This window comes from Buteo buteo, chromosome 5, assembly GCF_964188355.1.
Source record: "Buteo buteo chromosome 5, bButBut1.hap1.1, whole genome shotgun sequence".
Taxonomy (NCBI): Eukaryota; Metazoa; Chordata; class Aves; order Accipitriformes; family Accipitridae; genus Buteo; species Buteo buteo.
Genome location: NC_134175.1, coordinates 35971247 through 35996786, shown reverse-complemented (window position 1 = coordinate 35996786; position 25540 = coordinate 35971247). Strand labels below are relative to the sequence as shown.

General features: G+C 64.5%; 1 protein-coding gene across 3 annotated transcripts in view; it reads left to right on the top strand.

The window, feature by feature from the left end:
- Positions 1 to 25540, top strand: part of ASIC4 (acid sensing ion channel subunit family member 4) — a 63727-nt gene that overhangs the window by 20140 nt on the left and 18047 nt on the right. For 2 of the 3 annotated variants that reach the window (XM_075029342.1, XM_075029341.1), the window contains exon 1: positions 16178 to 16753. The exons of the other annotated variant lie outside the window; for it this stretch is intronic. In XM_075029342.1, the coding sequence (XP_074885443.1) occupies positions 16178 to 16753 (576 nt within the window). Of the gene's footprint in view, positions 1 to 16177; positions 16754 to 25540 lie in introns of those variants that run through there. 3 annotated transcript variants of the gene reach the window in all.

Genomic DNA, 25540 nt, shown 5'->3' with positions numbered 1-25540 from the left:
CTTGCACGCTGGGCTCCATCTCTGTTGGCACCAGCCCAGGCGGTGCCGAGGCTGCCGGGCTCTCCCAGGTGGACTGGCAGCGGGCAGGCAGTCCCTAGCCACAGCACAGCCAGCAGCCCATGAGCCCAGCACCTGGGACCCGCTTTTGGTGCTATTTGCGGGGTTTGTGGCTGGTGCAGATGTTCCCACTGCGCACCCAACATAGCAGTGCCCAGCCCTGCCTCGGACACTCTGCCCTCCCTTGCATCTGTCCCCAAGGTCACTGCTCCCAGGACCCTCGCTTCCCATCTCGCTGCCTGCCGGCTGCGGTGTAGAGGCGTGTGCCGCAGCACGGCCGAGCAGGACCAGCCCTGGGGAGGTCCCGTGAGACCTGGGGGGAGCCAGGGGGCCAGGCTGCCATCTCCCCTCCGGCTCGGCAGCTCGGCTCCAGCAGCTCTGCGCAAATTGCATAAATATTCATGGCAAACTGAAGGAAATGTGACTGTCCCGGCTGATTACACGCGCCTGTCCTGAAGGCTGCGGCTGCTCCCCAGGTACTGCCGGCCAAGGACCTGCCTCATGGCGAGAGGCAGCGAGGGCACCCCGTGCTGCCCACCTGCAGCATGGCATGGGGCAAAAAGGGGCTGGGACCCCACATGGGGCTGGAACAAGAGCTGTAGGCTGGGGACACACTTGTTCCCAGCCCTTCTGCAAGCTCAAGCCAAGGATGAGGCTTTTCCAGAGAAGGTCCCGAGATGCCCAGGGCTTTCCCAGGGTGTCCCACCAGCCTCACCACCAGGCTCAGGGAGCGTGCTGAGTGCCGTCATGGGATGCCCGCTCCCCAGTGACATGTCACACCTGCTTTGGTGACCCTGGCACGTTCAGCGCCGCCTCCACTCCCCAGTGCTTTGGGCAGATGCAGGCAGGGAGTGGGACAGAGCTCCCGGGAGGAGCCCAGGAAGGCAGCCCGGCTGGGATCCCCGCACGCTGGAGAGATTAATCCCCTGCAGACCTGAGCAAGGTGCTGGGCTAATAGCCTGATTTATTCTTTCCCGTCTCTCCGGAGCACACGAGGTTCCCCACTGTGTCCTGAACGACCTCATGCATAATACCATGCACAATCCTATTAATGCCGCCCCGCCATGCGCTCCCTGCTTAGCGCCGCCACTCGCCAATGCAATTTCCCCATGATATATGGGAAAAATAATTGAACTATATTTGAAAATATATTGAGAATTACGGCTCGCACCCGGCGGGATTTATAGGGGCCATATTTCACAAAACCACAGCCCTGCACACCAAGGCACCCGGTGCTCCCAGGGAGAGACCTGTGGTCACGGTGGGTGCGTGCCCAGGGCTGGCAGTGGGGGAATGGGTCCCACCGCCCTCGTGGGGCTCAGCGTGTGCCTGTGGGAGTCGGTGCAGGGCACAAGGGGGTCTGGCACAGCCCCGTGCCCTGGGAGCAGGGTGGAAGTGCCATGGGAGAGGGCGGTGGGTGCAGCAGGCACGGAGCACCCAGCTGCGCCGGGAGCAGAGGCGGCAGCTGCAGCCGCGGGTGCAGCCGTGTGGGCACGGCTGCTGCCAGCCAGAGACGGGCTGAGCTTAATCCCCTCCGGGTGGGAGGGAGGAAATGCTCCTGGCATCACGCTGCCTGCTCAGCTGCGCTGCTCCTCTCGCCATGCCAGGCGGCCAGTTAGCCGGGTGCTGGCATCCCCTGGCCTGCCGTGGGGTGTCCCCTTGAGGCGCTGGTGGCTCCCCTGCCAGGCCAAACCCTGCGCTGAAGGAGGCAGGGAAGGGGCTGAGGGCTCTGCGCAGGGCTTTGAGACCTGTGACCCTCCACGGCCACCACTCTAGCCCCTTTGGCCCCGGCGCTGCCCTGCCTGCAGGCTGGCATTTCCTTGCCTGGCTTCGGATGCCCGATGCAGTGACGGTGGCTCGGTGCCCAGGGGACACGTCCCTTCCCTCCTCATCCCCACCTCTGCCTCCCACAGAGCCCCCCTCCTCCCTGCCCACATGCCCCGGGTACCCCTGCCCTGGCCCCCCCCCCCCCCGGCCCAGGTTGCCATGCCAGGCACGTCCTCGGCACTCTGGGTGCTGCTGGCACAGGTGCTGCAGGGAACATTAATCTTTAATTTCCTGTCAAAGCCTCTCGCCGGAGAGAGCAGCGCCTGGCATGGGGGTGCAGCAGATGCCGGCTGCGATCGGGGGGACGGGAGGCAGGCTGCCCTGGGGCGCGGGAGGCTCGGTGGGGGCACCCAGCCCTCCGCCGCGTCCCACGGCTGCGCAGCCCCGCGCCCGAGGCGGGCAGGGGAGCGGCGGCGGCAGATGTGCGCCCATCCGTGGGGAGGAAGAGGAGAGAGGCAGCGATGCTGCCCAGATGGAGAAGCTCCCCCAGGGCCACTGGCTGCCCAGGTTGGGCAGGGAGCCGATGCCGGGGGGGGGGGAGCCCACCCTCTCCCTGGCCCTGGCTGACCCAGCTGCCCTCGTAGCTGCCCCTGCAGAGGGAGCGTGCAGGGATGGGGCATCTTTGCGAGCAGCTCCCAGGGCCGCGGGGCCAGAGAGCCTTCATCCCTGCGGCCCATTGAAGGGATCCCAGGGCATCGCTGTCTGGAGGAAACTCCCGGCGTGCCCTGGGGAAGGGGAGCTATAAATAGCCACCCAGCGCAGGGTGGAGGGGGACTGTTTGGGAAGCCGCTTTGTGATCAGGACAAAGAAGAGGCGTCTTTGCACTTGCTCTTCATTAGCTGCCTTCCTCTGGCTGGCCGGGCCAGGATGCGCTCGCATCGAACGACAGCAGGATGTAGCTGCCGGTGTCAAGGACGTGAACAATAAGGGCTTTAAATAGCAGCGCTGCCTTTGAAACTCGCTTGCCTGCGCCGCAGACGGAGCCCGGGAAAATTGTGCGGCGCGAGAAGCCGGGGGATGTGAGAGCGGGGGTGCCCTCGTCCCCAGGAGGGGCCCCCCCAGTCCCACGGCTGCTGCCCGTCGGCAGGCAGGGCTGTGGCCAGGATACACGGACCCCTGTCCGGGAGCAGTCTGGGATGCCAGGGCAGACCCATCCCAGCCCCTCTGGCAGCTCCTGGAGTGGCAGAGTTCAAAGCTCCCCCTGCACGGTCCCCCGCAGCCCTGGGCGTGCGGTTAATTAGCAGCACCTCCCCACGCTGTCAGAAAGGTGCCCCTTGGTTGCCGTCTGCTTTCCTCTCCCTCTGGCTCCAGGACTCTGATCTCCTCCCACCTTCCTCCAGAACATGAAAGAGCCTCGCGGGGCCTGCCGGCGGTGCCCCCCGCCACGTCAGGCACGGAGGCACCTCTTCACCTCCGCCAGGATGAGCCAAACAGCCGAGCGGCGTCCGGCGGTGCCAGCGGGGAGCCGGTGGCACGTGAGATGGAGAAAGAAGGCGCTCTGCTGTCTTGGGGAGCCCAGCTCCGTGCTGTGCCAGTGCAGGACGGCCCAGGCCCTGGTTGGACATGGGGCTGGGCACCCAGGAGCTGCACATCAGGCTGATGGAGAGAGATCGGAGCCGGCGAGCCACGTGCGGGCACGTGCATGTGCACGGGGGGGGGGCCCGGCTGCGCGTATTAGCAGGCCCTTAAATCAACACAGCACTTCAGACAGGAAGGAAATAGGCTTTGCCGACGGCAGGAGCGGCACTTGCTTTGTGCACATTACAGAACATCAGGAAAATGTCAAATTTACATAAAAATGATACAAACTCATTGGAAGAAACATGCATCCAATTATCGGTCCCAGCGCTGGCACGGCTCCGCAGCCAGAGGCTGGCCGGCCGGCTGGCTGCAAGGGACCCAGCCCCGGGGCACGCATTTCATCTCTGGGTGTTTAACATCAAAGCAACAAACAGCCTCGGATCTGCTGGCCGCCCCGCTCGCCTGCTCCCTCCCGCCGGCTGCCCGCCGGACCGCTGCCGCACAGCCCGGGCACGCCGGGTGCAGGGCAGGGGGCGGCAGTGCCCGACCGCGGCTGGGCAGGGGTTTGGTCCTGCTCCTGCCAGGGCACGGTGGGGAAGGGGCCACACAGCTGCAGCACCCCCGAATGGCAGGGGCATTGGGGGAAGGTGGGGGCACCGCTGAGCAGCCCGGAGTAGCAGGGATGGAGAGGTTTTGCTCATGCAAAACCCTTTGGAGATTTTGCCGGCGCCAGGTTGGGAGCCCGCTCCTGGCTCTGTGCCAGGCTGTCCTGGTGGCCCCTTCCCTCCTTCCTGCTCCCGCCTTTCCCAGAGAATGGCCACCGGCATCCCCAGGGCAGGGAGAAGCCATATCTGCCACGTCCTTCCTGGTGCGGCCCCACAGCTGAGCAGCACGGGCTGGGCACAACAGCCTGCATTCGCCCTGGGGCTGGGGACACCCAAAGGGACGTGGGCTGGACATGGGAACAGGGGCAGGGGTGTCCCCAGTGGGTACCCTCAAGCCGTGCCCGCTCGCTGCCTGTGCTGGCATTCCACCCCGCTGCCCAGGATTGATGGCCCATCCTGCGGCCCCTTCCCGGCACGCTGAACGCTACGTTTCCATCCCTGCTGCCCGCCGGGATTGATGTCTCACTGAGCGCAGGCAGCGGCCGTAACTCACACCCAGGAGCCAGGCTCCCGGCTCGTTACTCACTGGGCATCGTCACCCCATGAGTTATGGCTCTGCCTTGTGCCAGGACACCTCAGCAGCAAGGGATCGGGGAGGGGGGACACACGGCTGAGGCAGGGCTGGGACAGGGGGGACACCTCTCTCTCCAAGCATTCCCATGGGCTGGCAACCCCGGCGTACCCATGTGCGACCCGCCGGCTGCCTCCATCCCTGGCAGAGGGGTGGGAGGTGGGCACACGCGGCCCCCGAGGAGGGTCGCTGGGGTCCCGGCCGGGGGTGGAGGTGGCACCGCAGCTGGGATTCCCCACGCCGCACCAGCCAGCTGGTGCCCAGGCTGCAGCGCGCGGGGGAGGCTGACGAGCTGTTAATTACAGGTGCTGCTTGGCTGGTGCAGCGCGTCTCTGCTGCTCGGCTGGCAGAGCCGTGCGGCGGGTGACACACTCCATGATAAATTGATATCCCGTTTAGCATCAATTTTCCCTTCTCTGGTGGCAGACAGCTGTGCTAATGGGATGGGACAAGTGAAAATGAAATAACAGGCCCTGAGCACACCGGCACGCGCCGCACCAGCGGCCCTCCTGCACGGCTGTCGCTCCCCGAGAGACAGGAGGGACCCCACGCGCCCGGGGGTGGGGGAGACGTGGGGCCGGCAGGGCTGCCTTCATCCCCCTTGCAGCGTGCTCAGCGCCGGCTGCAAGCAGCTTGCCGGGTTGCTGTCGCACAGCCGGGGCAGGTCTGTGACACGCGGCGTGCCAGCGTTTGGTGCCGCCGCCAAGTCTCGTGTTTGCAGCGCACGCGGTGCCTGAGGGGAGCTGCTCTTTGCAGCGGGATTTGAGGTCGGTGTTGGAAGAGGGCCGGTTGCAGCATGCCCAGCTCTCAGTGGTCAGCATGGGGGTGCCTGGTGTCTGCGTCCATTTGGTGCTTGCAATGCATTTAGAGTGTGGTGCCTTGGCACATTCCCTATTTATAGCGCAGCACATCATAACAAGGAGCCAGAGAAGCATGTGGTTGGCATTCAGCGCCCATGCTGTTGGGTATTTGCAACGCACACAATGCCGGAGCTGATGTATGCAGCATTTCCAGTGCCCCTGCCAGGTTTGGTGTATGCAATAGCCTGTGGCACTCTGTACCCACACTCGCACGCTCTTTTCGGCATGCTCAGCACCAGCCACACGCTTGTTATCAGGAGTGTATTTGTCAAATTGGTGCCTGCAGTGTGTTTGCAGTCGTGGTGTGTGCAGCACTTGATGCCCACAGTTTGCTTGATAATTGCAGAGTGCTCAGCACTTAATACCTGTGGCATCGCTGCTATTTGCACAGTGCTCGCACTCGGTGTCTGCAGCGCTCGGCACACACGGTGTGCTCGGGGTGTGGGACCCGCCACTGCTGATGTTTGCAGCACCTTCAGCATTTGGTGTCAGCTGTGGTTTCGTGTTTGCCAAACACTCAGCAATCTCCACAGGCAGTGTTTCGTATTCAAGGTGTGCCCGGCGCCTGTTAAATTTGGCATTTGCAGTGTAGTCAGTGCTCGCGCCGGCCCGTTCTCTGTGGCGTGCTCAGTGTTCTGGTTCCTGTGGTGTGATCAGTGTTCACAGCAGACTTCTGGCACTGCGGCCGGTGCTCAGCGCCGGTGCGGCATGCAGTGCTTGCAGTGGGCTCAGCCTGCAGCACCCGCAGCATCCTCCCTGTGCCCGCACACTCCACGCTCGCTCCCACAGGTGCATGCTTGCTGCTTGCCCTGCATCAAGCCCCCAGTGCCTGATGCGCTGCTTGCTGTGTGCTTTGCGATGGCAGCCCATGGTGTGGTTGGTACGAGCTTCCTGATGCTTTTGCTATTTGCAGAGCTTGCTGCACAGCTTTAGTCGTGTTTCTGCTATTTAGCCTGTGCTCAGTGCCAGATGCCAGCCCGCTTCGGAGTTGCAGCATGCTCTGTGTGCACTGCTAGCACCGGCTCTCGCATTAGCAGTGCCATCAGTCCGTGCTTTCCCCGCCGAGGCTCGCTCGGCAGCACGCTCGGCACTCGCAGCCTGCTGTGCGTCCCATGTTCACAGCACGGTTTTCAGTGCCTGTGGCACATGTGGCCCCGTCAGTGCCCTCGGTGCTCAGCGTCGGCCGCCTGCTTGCAGGGAGCTGGCGCTTGGTGCCTGGAAGTGTTGCGTTTGCAATGGCACGGCTCACATTTGGGGCCGACGCTTCCAGGGTGCTCAGCAGTTGGGTGCTTGCCCTACTCGCAGCGTGCTCAGGATGAAGCCCAGCGAGGTGTTAGGTGTTTGCAGCGTGCTCCACACGTGGTGCCAGCGGCGTGCCTGGCGTTCGCAGCACACGGGGAGCTGAAGGTGCCCAGCTCCGCAGCGGCTGGCATGGCACACGCGGCACGTTTGTTGTTAGCCATGTGCTCCACAGCAGGCGGTACCCGCCGTGCCGTCAGCACTCGCGGCCCATGCTGGGGCTGATTGATGCGGTCTGCTCGGCGGCCAGCTGTGCGCCGTGCCCACGGTGCGCTCGTCCCCGGGGGCCTGCCGCCGGGCTGGATGCCAGCCCCAGGAGCTGGGCTGTGGGGCTCGCGTCAGGACTTCCCAGCGGCCTCCTCCAAATGACTGCTCCCCGCTGCGGACCCAGTCCGGCCACCCACCGAAGGGCAGGGGCAGTCCTGGGCTTGGCTCCCAGCCCCTTGGTCCAGCAGCCCGGGGGAGCAGGCAGGGTGCCCCCGCCGCACAGGCCGTTGGTGGGGCCGTGGCATTAAGGTTGTGGTTTTAATCACACAGATGTCAGAAAATGGGGAGCGATGGTTCCCATGGCAACGCTAACTCTGCCCCTTGCCCGCGGCACGGCGGCTGTGCACGCACGGGGCCGTCATGGGCACCATGCGGCTGAGCTACAGCTGCTCGGGGACCCATAACTTCCAATCTCCTGACTTGGGTGCATTTAAAACCTCAGCCCTATCGCTGCGCTGAGGCAGCTCTGCTGGCGGTTTATGGCTCTGTTGTTTTTAGGAAAGGCAAGGGGGAGGCAGGAGCCGCCTGGGCAAAGCGCTGCGGATGGGGCAGGAGGAGCGGGCCAGGGCCGGGAGGAGCAGGAGGGCACTGCCTGGGCACCGGGTGCCGGTGGCTGCAGGGGATGGAGCAGGACAGGACCTGCAGGCACAGCTGAGCGGGAGGGAGCAGCTGAGCGACGTCTCTCGGAGCATGAAGAGCGGATCCACACGCTCCGCTGGCTGGGCATGCTCCCATCCGGCTCCTCGCATCCCTCGGGGCCAGGGCCAAGATGGAGGAGCCGCGGTGGGTGGGTACCAGCCCTGCTGCCTGGTGCAGGTGCTGCTGGAATGCCAGCATTACCTGTGCCCTGCACTGGGGCTACTCGCAGGCTGCACCTCTCCAGAGGTGCTGAGAGAGCCTGGTGATGGGCTCCCTGCCGCTGTTGTGCCAGTCTCCAGCCCTGCAGCATCCAACACCTTTCTGCTCCCACGCCAGTGCAGGAGAGACTTGCTCCTTGGTGCAGGACCAGGTCTGTTTGGTGTGGGATGGGGGTCTCATCCTCCCCGTGCACCACAACAAGGCTGCACCCATCTGCACCCTGCCTCTCTGCGGTAGCACAGCTCTGGGCATGTCCCCTGGGCTATGAGATGCTCCCCCAGCTGTGCCAGCTGTGCCTGTACAGCTGTGTTCAACAGCATCCCCTACCCACACATGCAGCTGTGCATACCGGCATGCCAGCCCTGACGGGTGTGCGCCGGGGCTGGCACTGTCAAGGCAGGACAGGGACACCCAGCCGGTGCTCAGGGGCTGCACGCGGTGTCCAGGGCTCACCCCAGCAAGGAGCCCAGTGCTGTGGGGACCTCCCAATGCTGGAATTAGGGGGGTCCCCCAGGCTCAGCCCAGTTCATCCATCAGAGCATGCCCTGCCCGTGAGTCAGAAACTGCTGGTAGGCTGCCTTAGGGGCTCATGCTCCCCCCAACTCCTTTTCCCCTGGAGGTCTCCTGGCCTGGCTTATGATCAGGGAGGACTGTGGCCAAGGTGGGCTGCCCACCCTCTGGTCGCCTTTGCTCAGTTGTTCCTTGGGAGGGAGCGAAGCAGGGGGTGCCCTGCTCACAGGGGGCCAGGGGAGGCTTGACTGTCTCCTGCAGCGCTGGCCGGAGCATCTCCCAGCCCCAGTGCTGCCCTCCCTGCCTATCTGCTGCAGCTCCCATAATGTATTCATCCCAGGGTGCCCCAGTGCAGCTGCAATATCATTATTGGAGTTTATTACACCATTAGCTTTAAAGTTTTATAAACCACCAAGCAGGTGACAAGTGGTGGAGGGAGGGGACTCACGCTGTGGGCAGAGGGGCTATGCGGGGATAGCACTGGGGAACGTCCCAGCAGGGTGCTGAGCCCAGTTTCCCTGCCGTGCTGGTGCTTTCACTACTGGTGCAAGCCCAGCAGCACCCAAGGCATGTGCCCTGCCTCCGAGCTGCTCGGCAGAGCACGGCCATGTGCCAGCCTGCCCGGCTGCCCTCCTCAAGATGGCAGAGACCAAGGGAGGATCAACCAGCTGCAGCAATAAAAGGCTATAAAACCAAACGAGTGTCTCTGCACGCTGCAGCGATGGCTCCCAGGACGCCTTCCCCTTCCTAACAGCGCTGAGGACAGGAGGGACTGTGCTCACCCCAGCGCCCCATGCTCAGAGCCTGGGCTGCTGCTGCCACACAGCCACTCTCTGGTCACATCTGCGACGGCCTTTCCAGCCGCAGGGGATGCTCTGAGGGCGGTAAGGCCATTTCCTCCACTCCTCCCGCTCAGGACTGGAGGGCAGCATTAGCTGAGCCTGACCTCCTGCCCATCACGGGCCAGCGAGCACGGCCGGACCCAGAGCCTGGAGATAGGTGCTGGGCTGAGCATCCTCCTGGGGGTGCTGAACACCCTCTGTGCTGAAATGTGTGCCCATACTGCTAGGAAGGGGGCTCTGCTTTGCTCTTCTCCATGGATTTGGGAGGCTTTTAGATGTGTTTCCTCTCCGTGAGGATGTTTGTGTGGTGCAATCAAGTGGATGGCTCAGTTTAGGTGTCGTTTGTACTGACGGGGTCAGAGCAGAACACGGACAGGGGACGCCAGTCGCTGCTGCTCCTCTTGCTTTCCGCCTGGCAGAGCCAGGGCAGTGCAGATCCGTGGTACGTCAGGTGTCTCAGCTGGAGACCAGGAGCAGGGGCTGCTGTGCACGGGTGGGCAGCCCACAGCAGCCGCTGCCTGCTGCCTCTCCTCGGGCAGGGGGCCTGGGGCTGGCTGGGATGGGGACACAGCTGAGCATCTCTGAGTGGAGGAAGTCAGGAGGGCAACCAGCAAGGTCTCAGCTGCTCCCTGGGCTTAAATACCATGGAATCAGCCCTGGCCCAGCACAGACCCTTTTCTCCTATGAACTGGGCTGGGATTTGACCCATTATTCCATTGAGAGTCCATGGGATCTAACTCAGCTCTGATGCAGGCAGATATTGTCCTCTCAGCCATGGCAGATGCTCCGACACCCAGATCCTACTGAAACCCACTCCTTAATTCCTGGAAGTAGGACCCCAAAAGCCACATAAACCCAGCATTGATTTTGTTTTTCTGGCAACAGCAAAAGGTGTCCAGGGCACCTTGCGCGAGCTCATGCGCACAGCTTACAAAAGAGACTTTGTAATTGAGGTTTTGCGCTTAATGAAGGAATAAATTGAATGGGAGTGTTGTCCTTAATTGGGGTGTTGCATTAATTAAGGTATTGCACTTAATTGGGGTAAAGCATTTAATAAGGTATTGTGTTTAATGGGGGTAGTTTACGTAAATGGGGTCAGTGCGTTAATGGGGTGCTGCATCACCAATGCATCTGCCAGCCCTGGCAGACGTGTCATCTGCCGCCGGGGGCTAAACTGGAGAGCGGCTCCCCGCACGTGGGGGAGCCCAGCCACTGCCTGCCCAAGGGACCAGGGCCACCAGCGAGGCTGGTCTGCGGTGCCGGAGCTGCCATCCTCCCCATCCCAGCACCACGTGGCTGGTAACGGTGTTCGTAGTGATGGCTCCGCTCCCTGCCCTGGTGCATACGGCTCCCTGCCCGCCGTTCCCAGCCCCGCAGCTCCCCGCAGGCGCAGGAGGATGGTGTGGAGGTTTCGGTGAGCGGGGCGCAAGCGACATTACTGCCTCCGTGGCTGCCCCACGGCTGGTTTCACGGCGGGGGGTAATGCCCGGCATGCTCATCACACCGTTGCCAGCCCTGTTCTCCCGTAATTGGAGTGGACATCTTGTCATCCCACATCTCCCCACAGCCGAGGCACTCGCCGTGGAGCCCAACCTGCCAGGCAGGCGCCGGCAGCGTGCCCGGGGAGGCCGGGGGAGGAGGCTGTGCTTGTTAAGCCGACGTGTTTGCAAAGGTCTCAGAGGATCCGACTGGCGCGAGGCAGAGTCGAGCTCTGCGGCCAGCTGGGCTCCGCAGTCACGTTTCCTTCAATTAGATCAAAATTAATGATCGCCCCAGATCCACTTCCCACCGGGCACAGGGCTGCGGCCAGCGCTGGCTCTGGAGCATGTGGAGCTGGCGAGGAACACACGGCAGCCAGCTTACGGGCTTGGGCTGGTGGCAGAAGTGCCCAGCAAGCAGGATCTGGGTCCTGGACTAGCAGGGCATCAGGTGGGGACTGTATGCTGGGGGTCTCCCCTCGGGCAGGTGCCCGCTACTTGCCCTGGGCTGCAACTGTCCCGTCACCTGTGTCCCCCACCCTCCCGGGCTGCCCTGGCCACGGCACCGTTCGGTGTCCCCGGGCTGATCCCTTGTGCCTGTGCTGAGGAGCTGCAGCCCCACGGGGTGGCCAGGAGGGTGGGCTCACTGCAGCAGCACAGCTCCGGTGCTGGAGCGTGGTGGGAGGTCGGGTGCTGGTACAGCGAAGAGTTGAACCATTGGCTCCGTGGCAAGACAGGGAAATGGTAACCAAACCCTCACCTGGATTGGCCTGAGAATAAAAACAGGCAGCGTCTGTGTCTCGGAGGGATGAATCATCACAAGGTTGCTGGAGGGCACCATGGCAGAATCAGTCCCACCAAGCACCCCTCCAGCCTGTGGGCCAGCTTCTCCTCCGTGGAGGCTCCACCTAACCCCTGCTGTCTTCTATGGTGCGTCAGGGCCCTGACGCTCTAGAAAGCCCCCTCCTTCTGTGCTCACAGCAGTTATTTTGTCTACGGATGCAGCCTTTTAGCCTCCTCTGCTCTCACCCAAACCCCCAGTGCCTCCAGCCAGTCTCCAGCACTGCTCCCTGTTATTGCCATCCTCTCTACTCTTTCCAATTAGTCCGGATTTTTCTTGACGTTTGGTCCCAGACCAGGCACAGGGCTCCCGCCGAGGCCTCGCTGCCAGCAAGTAGTTCAGATGCCTGGTGAATGATGCTCCTTCTCACACAGCCCTGAGCAACATCCTCCTTTCCACCGAGCTCGGTGCAGTTGCGGGGCAGCCAGACATCCCATATTACACTGGCAGATCCCATATCCCAGATGAAGGAGGCTTCTCCTGTTTTTTCCTAGCTCCCGGCTGCTTTTCCAAGCAGCAGCCTGGCTGCTGGGCATCTGGAAGTGCAGCTTCTGCAAGCACAGATAACCTCACCTGCACAGCGTGTCCTGCCTGGGGGGGTCCGACCCTCTGCATGCCTTGTTTCTCTGGCTGGGACTGTCCTGGGTTTCAGTGTTAAACTCGGACAAGCCGACGCTGCTGCCCGCTGCTGAGCCGGGGCTCTGCCCTGCCCTCCTGCCCGCTCGGCAGCCCGGCCCTCCAGCCGCTTGCCCTCTGCTCGCTGGGCAGATTTGCTTCCTGCCCCAGCCCAGCTCTTGGCACTTGTCCTTTTGAATTGGATCTGATTGTTTTCAGGCCATTTCTCCGATTTGTCAACATCATTTCGAATTCCAGTCCTGTCTTCCCCGGCGCTTGCAGCCTCCCCCCATCATCTGAGCGTAGCACGTGGGCCCTGCGCCAAGCCCCAGCCGCTCAGCATCCCCCCAGGCTGGGGGCACAGGGGCGAGCAGGGGGGACCCCCATTTCCCGATCTGCCGCCGAGCCCTCAGCTGGGTCTCCTGTCCTGCACGGTGGCTAGTGAAGTCAGCACTCCGGAGTCCGGGGCGTCAGGCTTCTCCCGGCCATTAGCATCAAACCCAAGGGCTGGCCGTGGGAGCATCAGCGGGCAGACGGGCTCTGCAGCTGCTCGTGGCCCAGCGGAGGGGCAGGCAAGCCCCGCTGCATGCTGCAGTCCCTCCTCGTGGCCTCGTGCCCCCTGTGCGCAGGCGTGCCATGCTCAGCCACAGGTGGGAGGCTCCGGTGCAGAACAGTGAGCTGCAGACATGCTGCCAAGTGGCAGCACTGGCCCTTCCCAGCTGGTGCTATGCTCACTGCCTTGTCTGGTCCCAGGAGAAAGCAGTCCCTGAGCCCTGCTGCCTCCCCTCCCAGCCATGCTGCTTCCCTGCTCCCTGCCCCTCCGTCCCAGCGTCTCTCCCGGTGTGCCTTCTCCCTGGGTGCTGGTGGCCATGAAGCCACAGCCCTCCCTGCTCTGTGGCTTGCAGGAGGCCTGCAGCTGCAGCTGGGGTTGGGGCTTGTGCCTTGGGTGCCACTCACTTGGACAGAGCTTGATCCCAACCCAGCCTGGCTGCACTTCAGCCTCCATGCCTTGGGTGATCCTGCAAGGGGATGAGATCCCAGCACCCATCTGCCCTTGCTGGGTGGCCAGGCAGGACCAGGGCACAGCAGGGGAGAGGCAGGAGAGAAGGGAGGAGAGGACACATCCACCTCTTCGGCCGCACAGGAGGGGACCATGCTGTGGGGAAGGTGCCGAGAGGTGTCTCCAGCCCAGGTGGCAGTTGCTAATGGAGCAGGAGATGCCCAGAGAGAGCAAAGGTCTATGGTCCCCGTGGTGTGGGGGCCAGGGCCATGCAGGGAGCTGAGAGGTAGTCCTGCTCCCGTGCCGTGACTGTCCAGCACACAGAGGACATGGGGCTCCTGCCGGTCTCACACTCACACAGCTCAGTTTGCCCCGTACCTCAGGATTTGCGCTTACGGGGTGGACCTGCTTGGCAGATCCTCTATGCCCTCGTGCTCCTCACCACCACGGCACTGAGAGACACAGGCAGGGACTCCATACCAGGCTCTGCAGACCAAAGACCGAGTGCCGGCCATTGTCTTGCACCGCAGAACCTCCTCGCCACAGGGTCATGCCCTTGCTGCCCACAGTCTTTCCAGGGCTAAGCATCCGCTGCAGGGCCAAGTAGCCCCATGGAAGCAGGTCAGGGCTTGTGGCCTTGTGGCTGGGGCCACCCATGGTGACGGTGGCACTCGGACCACCTGCCCAGCCCACTCCCCGCCGTGTCTCTCCGAGCCGGGGATGCGGGGCTGGCACACGCATGCTGCATCCCCTGGGCAGGGACAAGCGGGTGGCTGGGACTGTGCGTGCTCCCTGCCGGAGGCAGCCTATCATGCTGTATTGACCCACACAGAGGCAGGAACATGTGTGCCATGCACAGATCGATGGGAAGATTGAAGATGTGTGTGCGCTTGCCGGACGACTGGGGAAAGCTTTGCCGTTGGCATCGGCAGCGCAGTGAAGGTCACGCTGACCTGCGGCGCAGTCCCTGGGGAGAGGCGAGGCCTCTTGTCGAGCTCATGGGCGGCTGTCTCATCACTTGTCCTCCGGGGACCCCGGCTTCCCAGCCAGGCACGCACCTCCCCAGCAGAGCCACATCTCCTGGGGGGAGGTAGAGGGGGTGCCTGGAGCTGGGCTTGTTCTGGAGACAGGGAGCTGGTGTTTCCCCCACCGCTGTGCCACTGGGCAGGGTCGCAGAGGGTTGCTTGACTTGTGGGCGAGGGGTCGGGCTCAGCCTTTCTAGCAGAGCTAACCCTCTGTCACCAGCTGGGGAAACTGAGGCAGGGAGCTAGGAGAGATCATGACTTGCTGGCAGAAGGGGCTGTGCGTGGGGAGCAGCCAGACCCAGGCGGCGAGTGGCTCTGCGGTCGGTGCCGCAGGGTGAACCCGTAACCTCATCACAGCTCTGGTCCCGCTGAGCAATGAAGGCAGAGCCCCGCTGCTGTGGGCAGGATGGGGCAGGAGGACACCCTGCTTCCCCCAGCGCTGCCACGGGAGCCGAGTCCTGCGTGGGGCTGTGCGCAGGGGGGGGTGCGAGTGTGCGGTGGAGGGAGCGGAGCCAGACCCGAGGAGGGGCAGGGGCTCAGCAGGGCAGGAGAGGGTGAGGGTGACCCGGCTCAGCCTTTCTATCAGAGCCGGTCACTGCCTGCGGTGCCCCCCGCTTCTCGCTCGCTGCCGTGGGGAGACGCGGAGCCCAGCGCGCAGCACAAAGCGGGGCGGGGGGCAGAAATGAAGAAGCTGGGGGAGCCCAGCCCGGGCGCACAGCGAGCGCAGCGGGGAAGGGGGCGGCGGACGCGGAGGGGTGGCTGGCGGTGCTGCCGCCCTCCCGGCTCCGGGGCACCGAGGAGCAGGGGGCCCCCCATGCACCCCCGGCGCCCCGTCTTCAGCCCCGCTCCGGCGGCGGCTTGTCGGCCGGGTCTCGGCGGGGCCGGGACCGGCACCGGGACCGCGACCGACGGGGCTCGGCGCCCGCCGACTTAGGGCGCGGCGGGCCGTGGCAGGGAGGCGGTTAACGGCCAGGGAGCCGCCGAGGCAGGAGGAGTCCGCAGGCGGGCGAGCAGGAGGGGGCCGCCAGGCGAGCTGCCCGCAGGCTGCCCGCCCCCGCCGAGCCGCGCCGCGCCGCGCCGAGCCGAGCCGCGCTCTGCCCCGGGGCGCACGGGCCGGCGGGGCACGGCGGGGCGAGGCGGCCAGCGCGGCGGCGGCGGCGGCGGCGGCGGCGGCGGCAGCGGCGGCGGCGGCGGCGGCGGGGGGCAGGCTCCGTGCCCCGCCCGCCTCGGCACGGCACGGCACGGCTCGGCTCGGCTCGGCATCGCACGGCGGGGCGCGGAGCGGAGCGGCGCGGCTCGGCATCGCACGGCGTGGCTCGGCATCGCACGGCGCGGCTCGGCGCGGCTCCGTTCCGCTTGGCACGGCACGGCACGGCTCGGTACGGCTCCGGCAGCTCCCGAGCCATTCAAACAAGTGGCTCCGGCAGCACTTGGGAGCCGGGGCTGGGGAGAGGGCACAGCGCGGCTCCCTGCCCCGGAGGCGCCGGGGCCCTTCACGCTGCCTCTTTTCTCTGGCGCTCGCTCTTTATTTGACGATGAAATAATGTTGACATGTCTTGAATTATTAAGTATTCCCTGGATTTTATTAGCACATGATGCCTAAATGCTGCCTGAATCTGCTGGGGTCTTAACCAGAGAGGAGCGAAGGAGAGAGGCAGAGAGACAGAGCGAGGGAGAGGAGAGAGAGGGGTTTTTGACAGCTGTATTTGTGCTGATAAGCGAAGGCACAAGGAGACGATCGACTAGTGAGACAAGAGGGAAGCGGCGGCTCGGAGCTGCTGAGAGGGGCTGCGCTTCCCTCCCGAGACGGCTCGGCCCTCCCGGCGCCGTGCTGGGGCTTGGGGGGGACCCGAGCCCCCTCCCAGCGCCTGGCCGGGCTCTCGGCCGGTGCCCGTGCCGGGGGGCAGCTCGCTGGCTGGGCACGCCGGCCGCTCGGGGCAGATGCCGATTGAGATCGTGTGTAAAATCAAATTTGCCGAGGAGGATGAGAAGCAGAAGGAGAAAGAAGAAGGGGATAAGGAGAGCCTGATCGAGGAGCCCGCCCGGCCCCGCTCCCGGGACCTGGCCGCCTTCGCCAGCGCCAGCACGCTGCACGGCCTGGGACACATCTGCCGGTCGGGGCGGCTGGGCGTGCGCCAGACCCTCTGGGCATTCGCCTTCCTGGCCTCGCTCGCCTTCTTCCTCTACCAGGCGGCCAAGTCAGCGCTGCTCTACCTGGAGCACCCCCACGTCATGGCCCTGGACGAGGAGGCCATCCGGGAGATGGTCTTCCCCGCCATCACCATCTGCAACATCAACCGCTACCGCCACTCGGCGCTCACCGACGCTGACATCTTCCACTTGGCCAACATGACCGGGCTGCCCCCCAAGGACCGGGACGGCCACAAGGCCACAGACCTGCTCTACCCCGACCCCGACATGGCTGACATCGTCAACCGCACCGGCCACCAGCTTGACGACATGCTCAAGAGCTGCAACTTCAGCGGCGAGAATTGCTCATCCCGCGATTTCACTGTGGTGAGTGCACGCCTGGCTCAGCTTCCCCGGGGGCCCCAGCCGGCATGGGGGGCACCCACCTGGCCGTGCCTTGCCAGAGCAGGGCTCCTGGCTCGCTCCGGCTGCTGAAGTTTGCATCTCTCTCTGTTTGAGTTTCCCTCCAAGTTTCACATGGAGAGAGAGAGAGGATCCTGCATGGGAACTCTTGGTAGGGCTCTGCACCGCAGAACCGGGCTGCCGGCAGGTCCGTGCCGGAGAGGCTCGCAGGCAGGAGCCAGAGCTGGCGGGGAGCGGGGTTCAGCGGTCCCCGGGGTGGGTGTGCAGTGGGCAGGGGGAAAGCCGTGGTGTAGAGCCCTGCTCCAGCCTGGGCTTCCCTCTGGGTTGAAGTGCCCTGTCACAGGGTGCTTTGCACAGCAAGAGTGGCTGGAGGAACGGGCAGAGACCCCTCTGCACGCAGGGGAGCCTTCCTGCGTTTGGGGGGGTTGGCGCTGGGATGTGTGTGAATCTGGAGGCTGCCAGCATTGCACACGCACATGTGTGCACGCACACATGCCGAGCGGCTCCACTCCGGAGGCTCGGCTACAGCTGGGCGAGTGGGGGGCTGCCAGGGGCTGCCCGCTCGCTGCCCGGGGCTTGCCGTCAGGGCCTCCTCGCCAGCAGCTCCCTGCCTGCCCAGGCAGCGAGCTCCCGGCCGGGTGCCTCCAGCGTGCAGCTCTTGCTAATATTGAGCCTGGAATCACAAATCCTCGCTGTGGTTTGGGAAAATAAATGTGCTGAACGGGCGGAATACCTGATGGGACCCTTTTCAGACCGTAATGACTCTGGAAATGAGCCGCCTCTCTCCTACGGCTGCCAGGGGCTACTGCTCGGCTGGCTTGATGCGCTCCCAGGAGCGGTGCTGCCAGCCGGAGCCTGCTCCGCGCTGGGAAGGGGGATGCGATGCCATGGGCTGTGTGGGATGCTGGGGGGGGGGTAGAGAAGGCTCCGTGGGGCTAGAAATGGCTGATGCAGCATGTCCTGTTTCACTTTGTGCCCATCGATACAATGCCTGCTCACCGCGCAGGGTGATGCTGTCCCTGGGAAAGCATCGTTTTGGGGGGGGGGGGGGCTGCCCTGTGCAGGGGGCTGGCATGGAGCACTGCAATGGAGTGGGAAGGAGCGGGGGGCAGTGGGGGGGCAACCCCACTCCTCCCAGGGTTTTGCTGGGCTTTGTGCCTGCTTTACGCCAGCTGCCTGAGTTTGCCGGGGAGAAGTGCGGTTCAGCAGGGCTGGGAGCAGGGAGCTTTGGTGCTGGACAGTCCTGCACGTGGCTCAGCCACGCTGGCTCCAGCCCCGGGGTCCTCCTGGGGGAGCCTGCACAGCTTTGGCTTGTGGGGGAGGCAGCGAGCCCAGCCTTGTGCCGGGCAGTGGCACGGCACGGCAATGGGATTTGACGTGTGCTGAGCTGCGCTGCGAGGCTGGCAGGGTAGAGCTCAGGCGAATGGGGCTGGGTACAAGCTTCCCGCAGCGTGGACATGGTGTGTGGTGTGTGCCGTGCTGCGTGGCAGCAGAGGGTGACTGCCAGGACAGTCACCGGGACCGGGTTTCTCAGCGGGTGGCCGTGCAGGACTAGCTGACCCGCCTGCCTCAGCTGCTTACGGGTCTGTCCTGGGGATGCTCAGGCAGCTGGGCTCTGGTGTGCCGGCACCCCGCACTGGAGCAATCTTCAGGCGTGAGGATGGTTAGTGCCAGCTGACCTCCGGCTCACGGCCCAAAGAAGGGGAGCCCAAGACTCCTGCAGCCTGCACCCCCCCTGTCCACAGCTCAGCCCTCCAGCCTGGCCTTTGAGGCATCAGGGGCTGTCAGCAGAAAGGGGTATCCCCGTCACCTCTCACTTGCATGGAGCAAAGGGGTGAACCTGGGGCAGGAGAGGCTGCAGGACATGGGTGTGGGGAGGGATGGGGGAAGATGTGACCTCTCTCTGTCACATACCATGTCCCAAAGCCTTGCCAGGCAGCAGTGGGACTTGTCGAGGCATCACACTGTTTGCAGCTGGAGCCTCCTACTCCTGTTCCCCGAGCCGAATCGGTCCCTCGTGCCTCCTGGGAATGACTGAAACACAGAGCGAGCTGCTTGGCAGGCAGGGTGAGTCCCAGCTGTGATGTGTGGGCCTGGGCGCTCCCGTGCCTTCCAGCTGTGGGCCCGACGCAGGGGCACCCGGGCTGCCCTGCACCCAGCCATCATGCAGCGGGGAGCTCCAGGCTTCATCCGTCCCAGTCCTGGGTCCCCATGTGGGCCTTTATGTTCAGAAAGCTCTGGTCCCCCCGCTGCAGTGGGTGGATACGTGAGTCACAGTATGTCCCAGCACTGATGGAGGGCTCCCAGACTGCTGCACATCCCAGTGGGTCAAATGGCCTGGGGTCCCAGGGCTCCCAGCCCATGGCGAGCAGCCCCCGGAGCAGAGGTCTCGTCCCCAGGGATGCCGTAGAAAGGAAGGAGTTTTTCCTGCAGCCGTGCTTGCAGGAGTGCTGGAGTCCTTCCTTCCTTCTGGGCACGAGGTGGATTTCCTCCAGATGCTGGAAGTTTTACAGCACGAGGGTGGCCAAGCTGTGGGGCCGCCGGCAGCTGGCTGCCTGTTCGGGAGCAGGAGCAGCGCCGAAACTGGAGCGTGTCCCCTCGCGCTGCCGCTCGTAGCCTGTGCTCACACGATAAATAACCCGTGCGGATCCTTTAAGTAAGAGCCATGAGTGGTAAATGATCTTCCCCTATTTAACGTCACAAATCCACATTCTTTATGGGATAGCAAATTAAGAAACTGTGGGGAAAAAAAAAAAAAATCCCCAGCGTAAGCATCTTCCGTGTAATAAAGCCCGGCTGGGCTGTAAATCTCCCCAGGCGGCAGGGACAGCCCTGAGCCGCAGCAAGGCTCCCCTGCAGCCCAGCTGACAAATGTGCCCCCTGCGTCGGCTGCCGGAGGGCCGTGCCAGAGCCCCGGCGAAGCCTCTTCTGACCCCCCCGATTCTTGCCGTGCTCCACAGCCCCCCAGTCCTCGCTCTGCCTGGGGGCGAGGGGCTGGGCTGCCCCTGCTGCTGCCCGGTGCCCACCGGCCCGCTGCCCCATGCCTCGGCGAGGGCGGCGGGTGCGGAGCCCTGCCAGCTGGGTGAGTGCGGCTGCAGTGCCAAGGGTGCGAAGCGTGCGGTGCCGGCACGGGAAATCAATAGTGGTTTTTACGTGCCGTTGAGCGGGAGGTTGGGAAGCGACCCCACGGGGCTGGGGCTCAGCTGCGGCAGGTGGCTCGTGCCAGCCCTTGCCCCCGCGCCTGGCACCCCGGTATGGCCACAGCCCGAGGCCGGTGCCGGCCACGTCGTGGGGCACTGTGGGAAAGGAGAGCCCTCCCAGCGGTGCTTTAGGGTCAGGGGGGACGGGCAGCTGGGGTGTGCAGGGGTCTGGGGGCTACGGCAGGCGGTGGGTGGCGGTGATCCCCCACCCTGGCTGGCAGCAGCATCCCGCCTGCTCGCTGGCAGCGGCTGTGGCAGAAGGCTCCGTTCGTGGCCGGGCGAGAGCCCGGTGCCTTTCTCAAAACCGCGTCCCCTGTCAAAAGCCTTTTGTTTGTGATGTGTGGCTGCCAAAGCCAGTCCTGCCAGGGCTGGAGGTTGGGGGGGAGTGGTGAGGTTGCTGACAGCTGGCAGCGCCTCTCGGAGATGGCACCGGCTCCGGCTCTCCAGGCAGGGCCTCCCGCCTACCCGGGATGTGGGTGGTGCGGGGCGTCTCCCCAGCACCTCATGCAGACCCTGGAGCGGGAAGCCCCTGTGCCGAGACAGGGGGAGCATCCTCGGCTGCATCCCACATGCACCCCGAGAGGTCCTGGCTGGGGGGGTGGGCAGGGGGCAGCAGGCTGTCGCCCCTGCCTCCTCCCAGCAAAGCTCTGCCGCCGTTGCCCCTGCAACCTGCACCGCTCCCGACGCAGGGACTCTCTCTGACCTTTCCGCCAGAAACATACTTAATAAATGTCACATTTTCAGCCTATTTTTATGCTCTATCAGAGCTGGACTCGTTGCTCCTCACCTGCCCTGCCCCGCCTGATGCCTGCTCAGCCCCTGGCGTTCGCCCACCCCATTTCGCCTCTCCCCCTCTGCAGGGCTGAGTGTGACCCGGGGCGCGGGGGGCTTGCCGGGGGCCCCTCAGCAGCTCACTGGGCTCCAGGCACTGCAGGACCTGCCCTGGCTGGGGCACAGAGAGGCTCTGGGGCCAGGCAGTGCCATACGGGTCCCAACACAGTGTCATCCCCACTGGAGGGTGGCGTGGCTGCGGCTGTGGTAGGTGTCCTGCCATGCATGGCAGGAGGGACTGGCTGGGCTGGGGCTGGTGGTGTCGGTGCCTGGGAGAGCCTGGAGCATCCCTCGCCGATCCTATGCCTGTGAGCTGCTCGGCCGAGCCCAGCCGTGCCCATCTGGGTCACTGCACTCCGCTCACTGGATCCATGTCCTGCAGCCCCAGCTCAGCACCTGAGCCATCTCCCCATCCGGAGTTCCCCATCCTCACAGCCTGGCCACCGTGCTTGCGCATCCCCAGGTCTGTGTCCCAGGTGGTGCAGACACGCCACAGGTTGGTTGCGCTCCTGTCCGGAGCGGCGGCGGCAGCAGCTCCAGTGCTGTTACACATGAGCCACCCGGGCACAGCTCGAGGCGCTGCTTGTGCCAGAAAACGGGGGACTTTAATGCAATTCGTTGCCATTTAATTTTACACAATTCCTGCTGCTTAATCCACTGAGAAATGCTAATTTATACAATTCACGTCTAAAAATAAATGTCAGTCCAGCAGCTCCCAACAGCGGGTAGTTGCTCCCACCAGCCCCCACCGGAGCCTTGTGCAGGGACCCCAGCCCAGAGCCCACCCTGCTCCTGGCCAGCCAGGCTGCTGCTCCTCGCCCCGTGGTGCCTAGGCTGCAGCAGCATGTAGGTGGATGTGGGGGTAATGAGGATTTGGGGTACCATGGTGGGACAGCGAGGGGTTGGCTGCACCTAGGGGTGTCACTGCAAAGCCCCTCATCACGGTGGGTCTCAGGGCACCGTGGCAAGGAGACACTGGGTGTCTTGGCAATCTGGCTGTTTTTCAGATGGCTGGGGAGGTGTGAGGGGCACGGGGCTCCCAAGGTGTCTTTGGGACCCCCGATCCTCCATGGCTTCCCCCGGAATGACAGCCTCAGCCCTGCAGCTGGGGTGCACGGGATGAGAGGGGGGTCCCGGTGCAAAGAGCTGGCGTGGGGCCACCTGGCCTGCATGAGGGGTCCAGCCGTGCGACGGGGCAGCCTCTGCCTGGCTGGCAGGTATTAACCGGTCACAAAGCACCATTAACGAATATGGGAGGGGAGGGAAGTGCGCACCCCTCCTGCCTGGGGAGTGGGGACGCATCATTAGGCTGTAAGGAGGCTGCTCTGCAGGGGACAGGGAGAGGGTCGGATCCTGCAGGGACAGGGACCCATGTCCGGCAAGAGCCTGTGCTCAGCTTCCCAGACCCCTGGCTCTTGCCCCCAAGCATCTCTATACCCCACTACCCTCCTTCCCAACCCTGCCGGCGCTTGCACCTCGCCCCCGTCACATCCCGTCTCCCGCCCCTTTGCTAGGCAGACCCCCATGCCACCCCCATCCAAGTGGGGTGGCACCGGCACCAGCAGCGACACCGGGGAGGGGGTGCCGGGGCAGCAGGGTGGGTGGCGAGGGCCGTGGCCCTGGGTGCTGGCTCCCTGCCGGAGGGGGCTGAGGCGGGGGAACAGGGGGGTGCGGAGGCGACGCGGCGGGGGAGCGGAGATGCTGGAGGAGCCGGCGGCTTTCCCACCGTCTCCCTGATTGAGATCAGATCACCGTGAGCATAAAAAAGCTCTCTTCATAATTATATTTAATGAATTGACTTTAAAAGCTCTTATGCTCTTATCTGGGTAATTTAATATCACACACTTAATAAGCCTGTCTCTGATACGGGGGGGAGCCAGCGGCCAGGACGCCCGCGCCTGGTGTGGCTCCCCAGGGACACAGGACGTGCCACGAGGCTGGTGCCATGTGCCAGGCTGGGCGGATCGGGGGCACCACCGTCCCTCAGGGCCAGGGCACCCGTGGGGTGTCTGTGGGGCGGTGCCCCCCCAGCGTTCCTGGCTGCAGAGTGGGGTGGGCGCCTTGGGCAGCTGTGGGAGGGATGGGGCCAGGGCACCCGTGGGGGCTTGGCCCCAGGAGTGGGTGCTTGCTGATGCATGGGGCTGCAGGGCTGTGGGGCCATGGGGCGGTGGGGACACAGGGCTGTGGGGCTGACAGAGTGTGGGGTGACTGGCTGGGTGACAGGGAGGTTCATGGGGTGCAGTGTGGCTGGCTGGGCATGGAGGCTCTGGGCACGGGGCAGGGCTGGCTGGGGTGCAGGTGCCCTGCGCCGGCGACGTGGTTGGATGCCCTGTGGCTGGCAGGGCATTGCTGTGACAGCCGTGGCAGGGGTCCCACAGCCAGGCGGCACTGGGGGCAGCCACAGGGCAGAGTGCGCCGTGGGTCCCAGTGCCACGATGCTGTTGGCACCCTGTGTCCCTCCAGCTCCGGCCACCTGCCCACCCGGGGTAGCCGTCTGGGGTGGCGTGGGGATAAACGAAGGCTTGTCACCATGGTCTCTGCAGCTCTGCCCCCCCAGCTCCTGCGCTGCCAGCCAGGGTGCCGGCTGCCTCCCTGCATGCAGTCATTGCTGCAGCCCCAGCAGGAGTCCTTGGCCCCCCCGCGACCCATCGGTGCGTGCAGGCGGGCGCCTGCGGCGAGCCGGAGGGGCAGGCTGTGCCATATGGAGCCGGGGGCCCTGGGGACCGCGGGAGCCTGTGCAGGGGCTGGGGCTGGGACCCGTGCCCCGTGGCCGTTGGGGCAGCCCCTGGCATCGCCCGCACCAGGCACTCGTTTGGCAGCGGGGCGGAAAGCCACCGGCCGGGCTCGTGTCCCGCACGCATCAGACCAGGAGCAGCTGGGAGCCGGCCGGTCCCCCCAGCCTGGCACCACGTCCCCGGTCACCCTGTGCCCTCCGGTCCCTGATTTCCAAGTGATGGAGGACGCAGTGGCACCTGCCAGCATCCCTGCCTGCGCTGCCCCGGGACCCGCAGCAGGGATGGGGAGGGTGACGAGGGCAGGGTGCGCGGTGCTGGCCCACCGCCGGCCTTCCCCCCCGGGTGCCGGGGTGCCTGGCGGTGCCGGCTGCCATGCCGGCGCTCGGTGCCAAGGCCGGGAGGGCTGGAAGGGAGGCGCGTGCCAAGGCGGCGGAGCGGGGGGACGAGGATGCAGCTGCCACCTGGCCCTGCGGGGGGGGGGGGCAGCCCCGGGCGGAGCGGGGACCCCGGGCTCCCCGCCGGCGGCGTGGGGCACGGGACAGCCGTGCCGGGTCTCCCGTCGCAGGGGAGCGGCTGGAGCAGGAGGTTTACGGAGCTGCACTAAGTGACGCAAATGGTTTGAAGCCCATAAAGAGAGACGGTTTTATGTAAGACGACTATATAAAGCTCTGCTGTTCTGCCATTGATGAGATATAGGCCTTTATTTATAGAAGGCAATGTTTGCGGTGCGAGCGCTGAAAGCCAGCCAGGGACCCACAGATAGGGCGTCGAGTCATTTCACATGCAGCTGCCGTCGACACTGTTCACACATTAAAGAAAAAAATTAACAAGTTTGCAGCCAGTCAGGTGGAAAAAACAATAATTGTCAAAAACCGTATTTCCCCCCTTTTCCAATAACAAATAGCTGGAACGCTGCTGGGGAGGTTTGGGCTTGTTCTGGGAAAGGACGGCTGGGAAAGGAGGCTCTGGCCAGGCTGGGGGATGGAGCAGGCGGTGGGAGGCAGCCAGGGGTGGGAGGAGAGCCCAGGCAGGGGATGCAGGCAGGGGCTGCTGCCAGCACCCAGGCGCCTGGCAGGGGGTGGATGCCCCTGCCTGGGCTTTTATATGGCCAGGACTGGAATAACAGGGCCTGTGGGCAGGCACGATGGTGCTGGCAGAGCAGCACGGCAGACCAGCATGGCCATGTGTGCGCTGGGGGCTGGGGAGGGGGGCAAACACCAGGAGCTGAAGGTGCTCGTTGCGTGGGGGGCTGCGGACCAAGCCCCCCTGGGTTTTCCTGCCTGGCCCGGCATTGCCTCTCCCCGCCTGCGCACACAGGGATGCTGTGAGGTTATTTCTTTGCCAGATGTGGCTGGGTTTTTACTGGAGAGCAAGCAGCGAGTCCCTGTGGTCAGAGCGCCCTGCCAAATTTTGTTTCATGCACGAAAGGAGGCAAAACTTCTCATGATTAATTGTGCAATAGGGGAGAACATGCATCTCTCTAACCTGCTCCTTGCCGGTTGCCGGCCTTTTCTCCCAGGCGCTACCCCGACATCCAGCCCAGGAGGAGGCGGCGAGCTCATCCCCTGGGGACGGGGTGCACGGCAAGGGTGCGAGGGCGGGAGGGTGCCGACACCTCTGCCACGTCCTAACTCTGCAAGGGCCGTGAAGGGGAAGAAAGCCAGCCAGGGCTTCACAACAGGGGAGCAGAGCCTGGCTCGTGCTTGAGCTGCTTCCCTGCAGCTCCCTGCGCCTTTCTGCGGGTGGCTGCCCCCTGCTTACGCTGCAAAACCTTCCCACTGTGCTCTGAGCCATGCCCCGGTGTGCTGCGCCAGCAGCGGTTACAGGCAGGGTGCTGCCGGCCCCATCCGTTCGCGGCTGCATCGCTGTGCCGGCAGAAAACAGAAGGCGAGGACGGCCCTGCTGCTGAGCCGGGACGCGTGGCACCATGCTGCTGGGTCTCGGGTGGGGGGACCTGGGCCTGCACCCCGACCTGCTGGGACTTG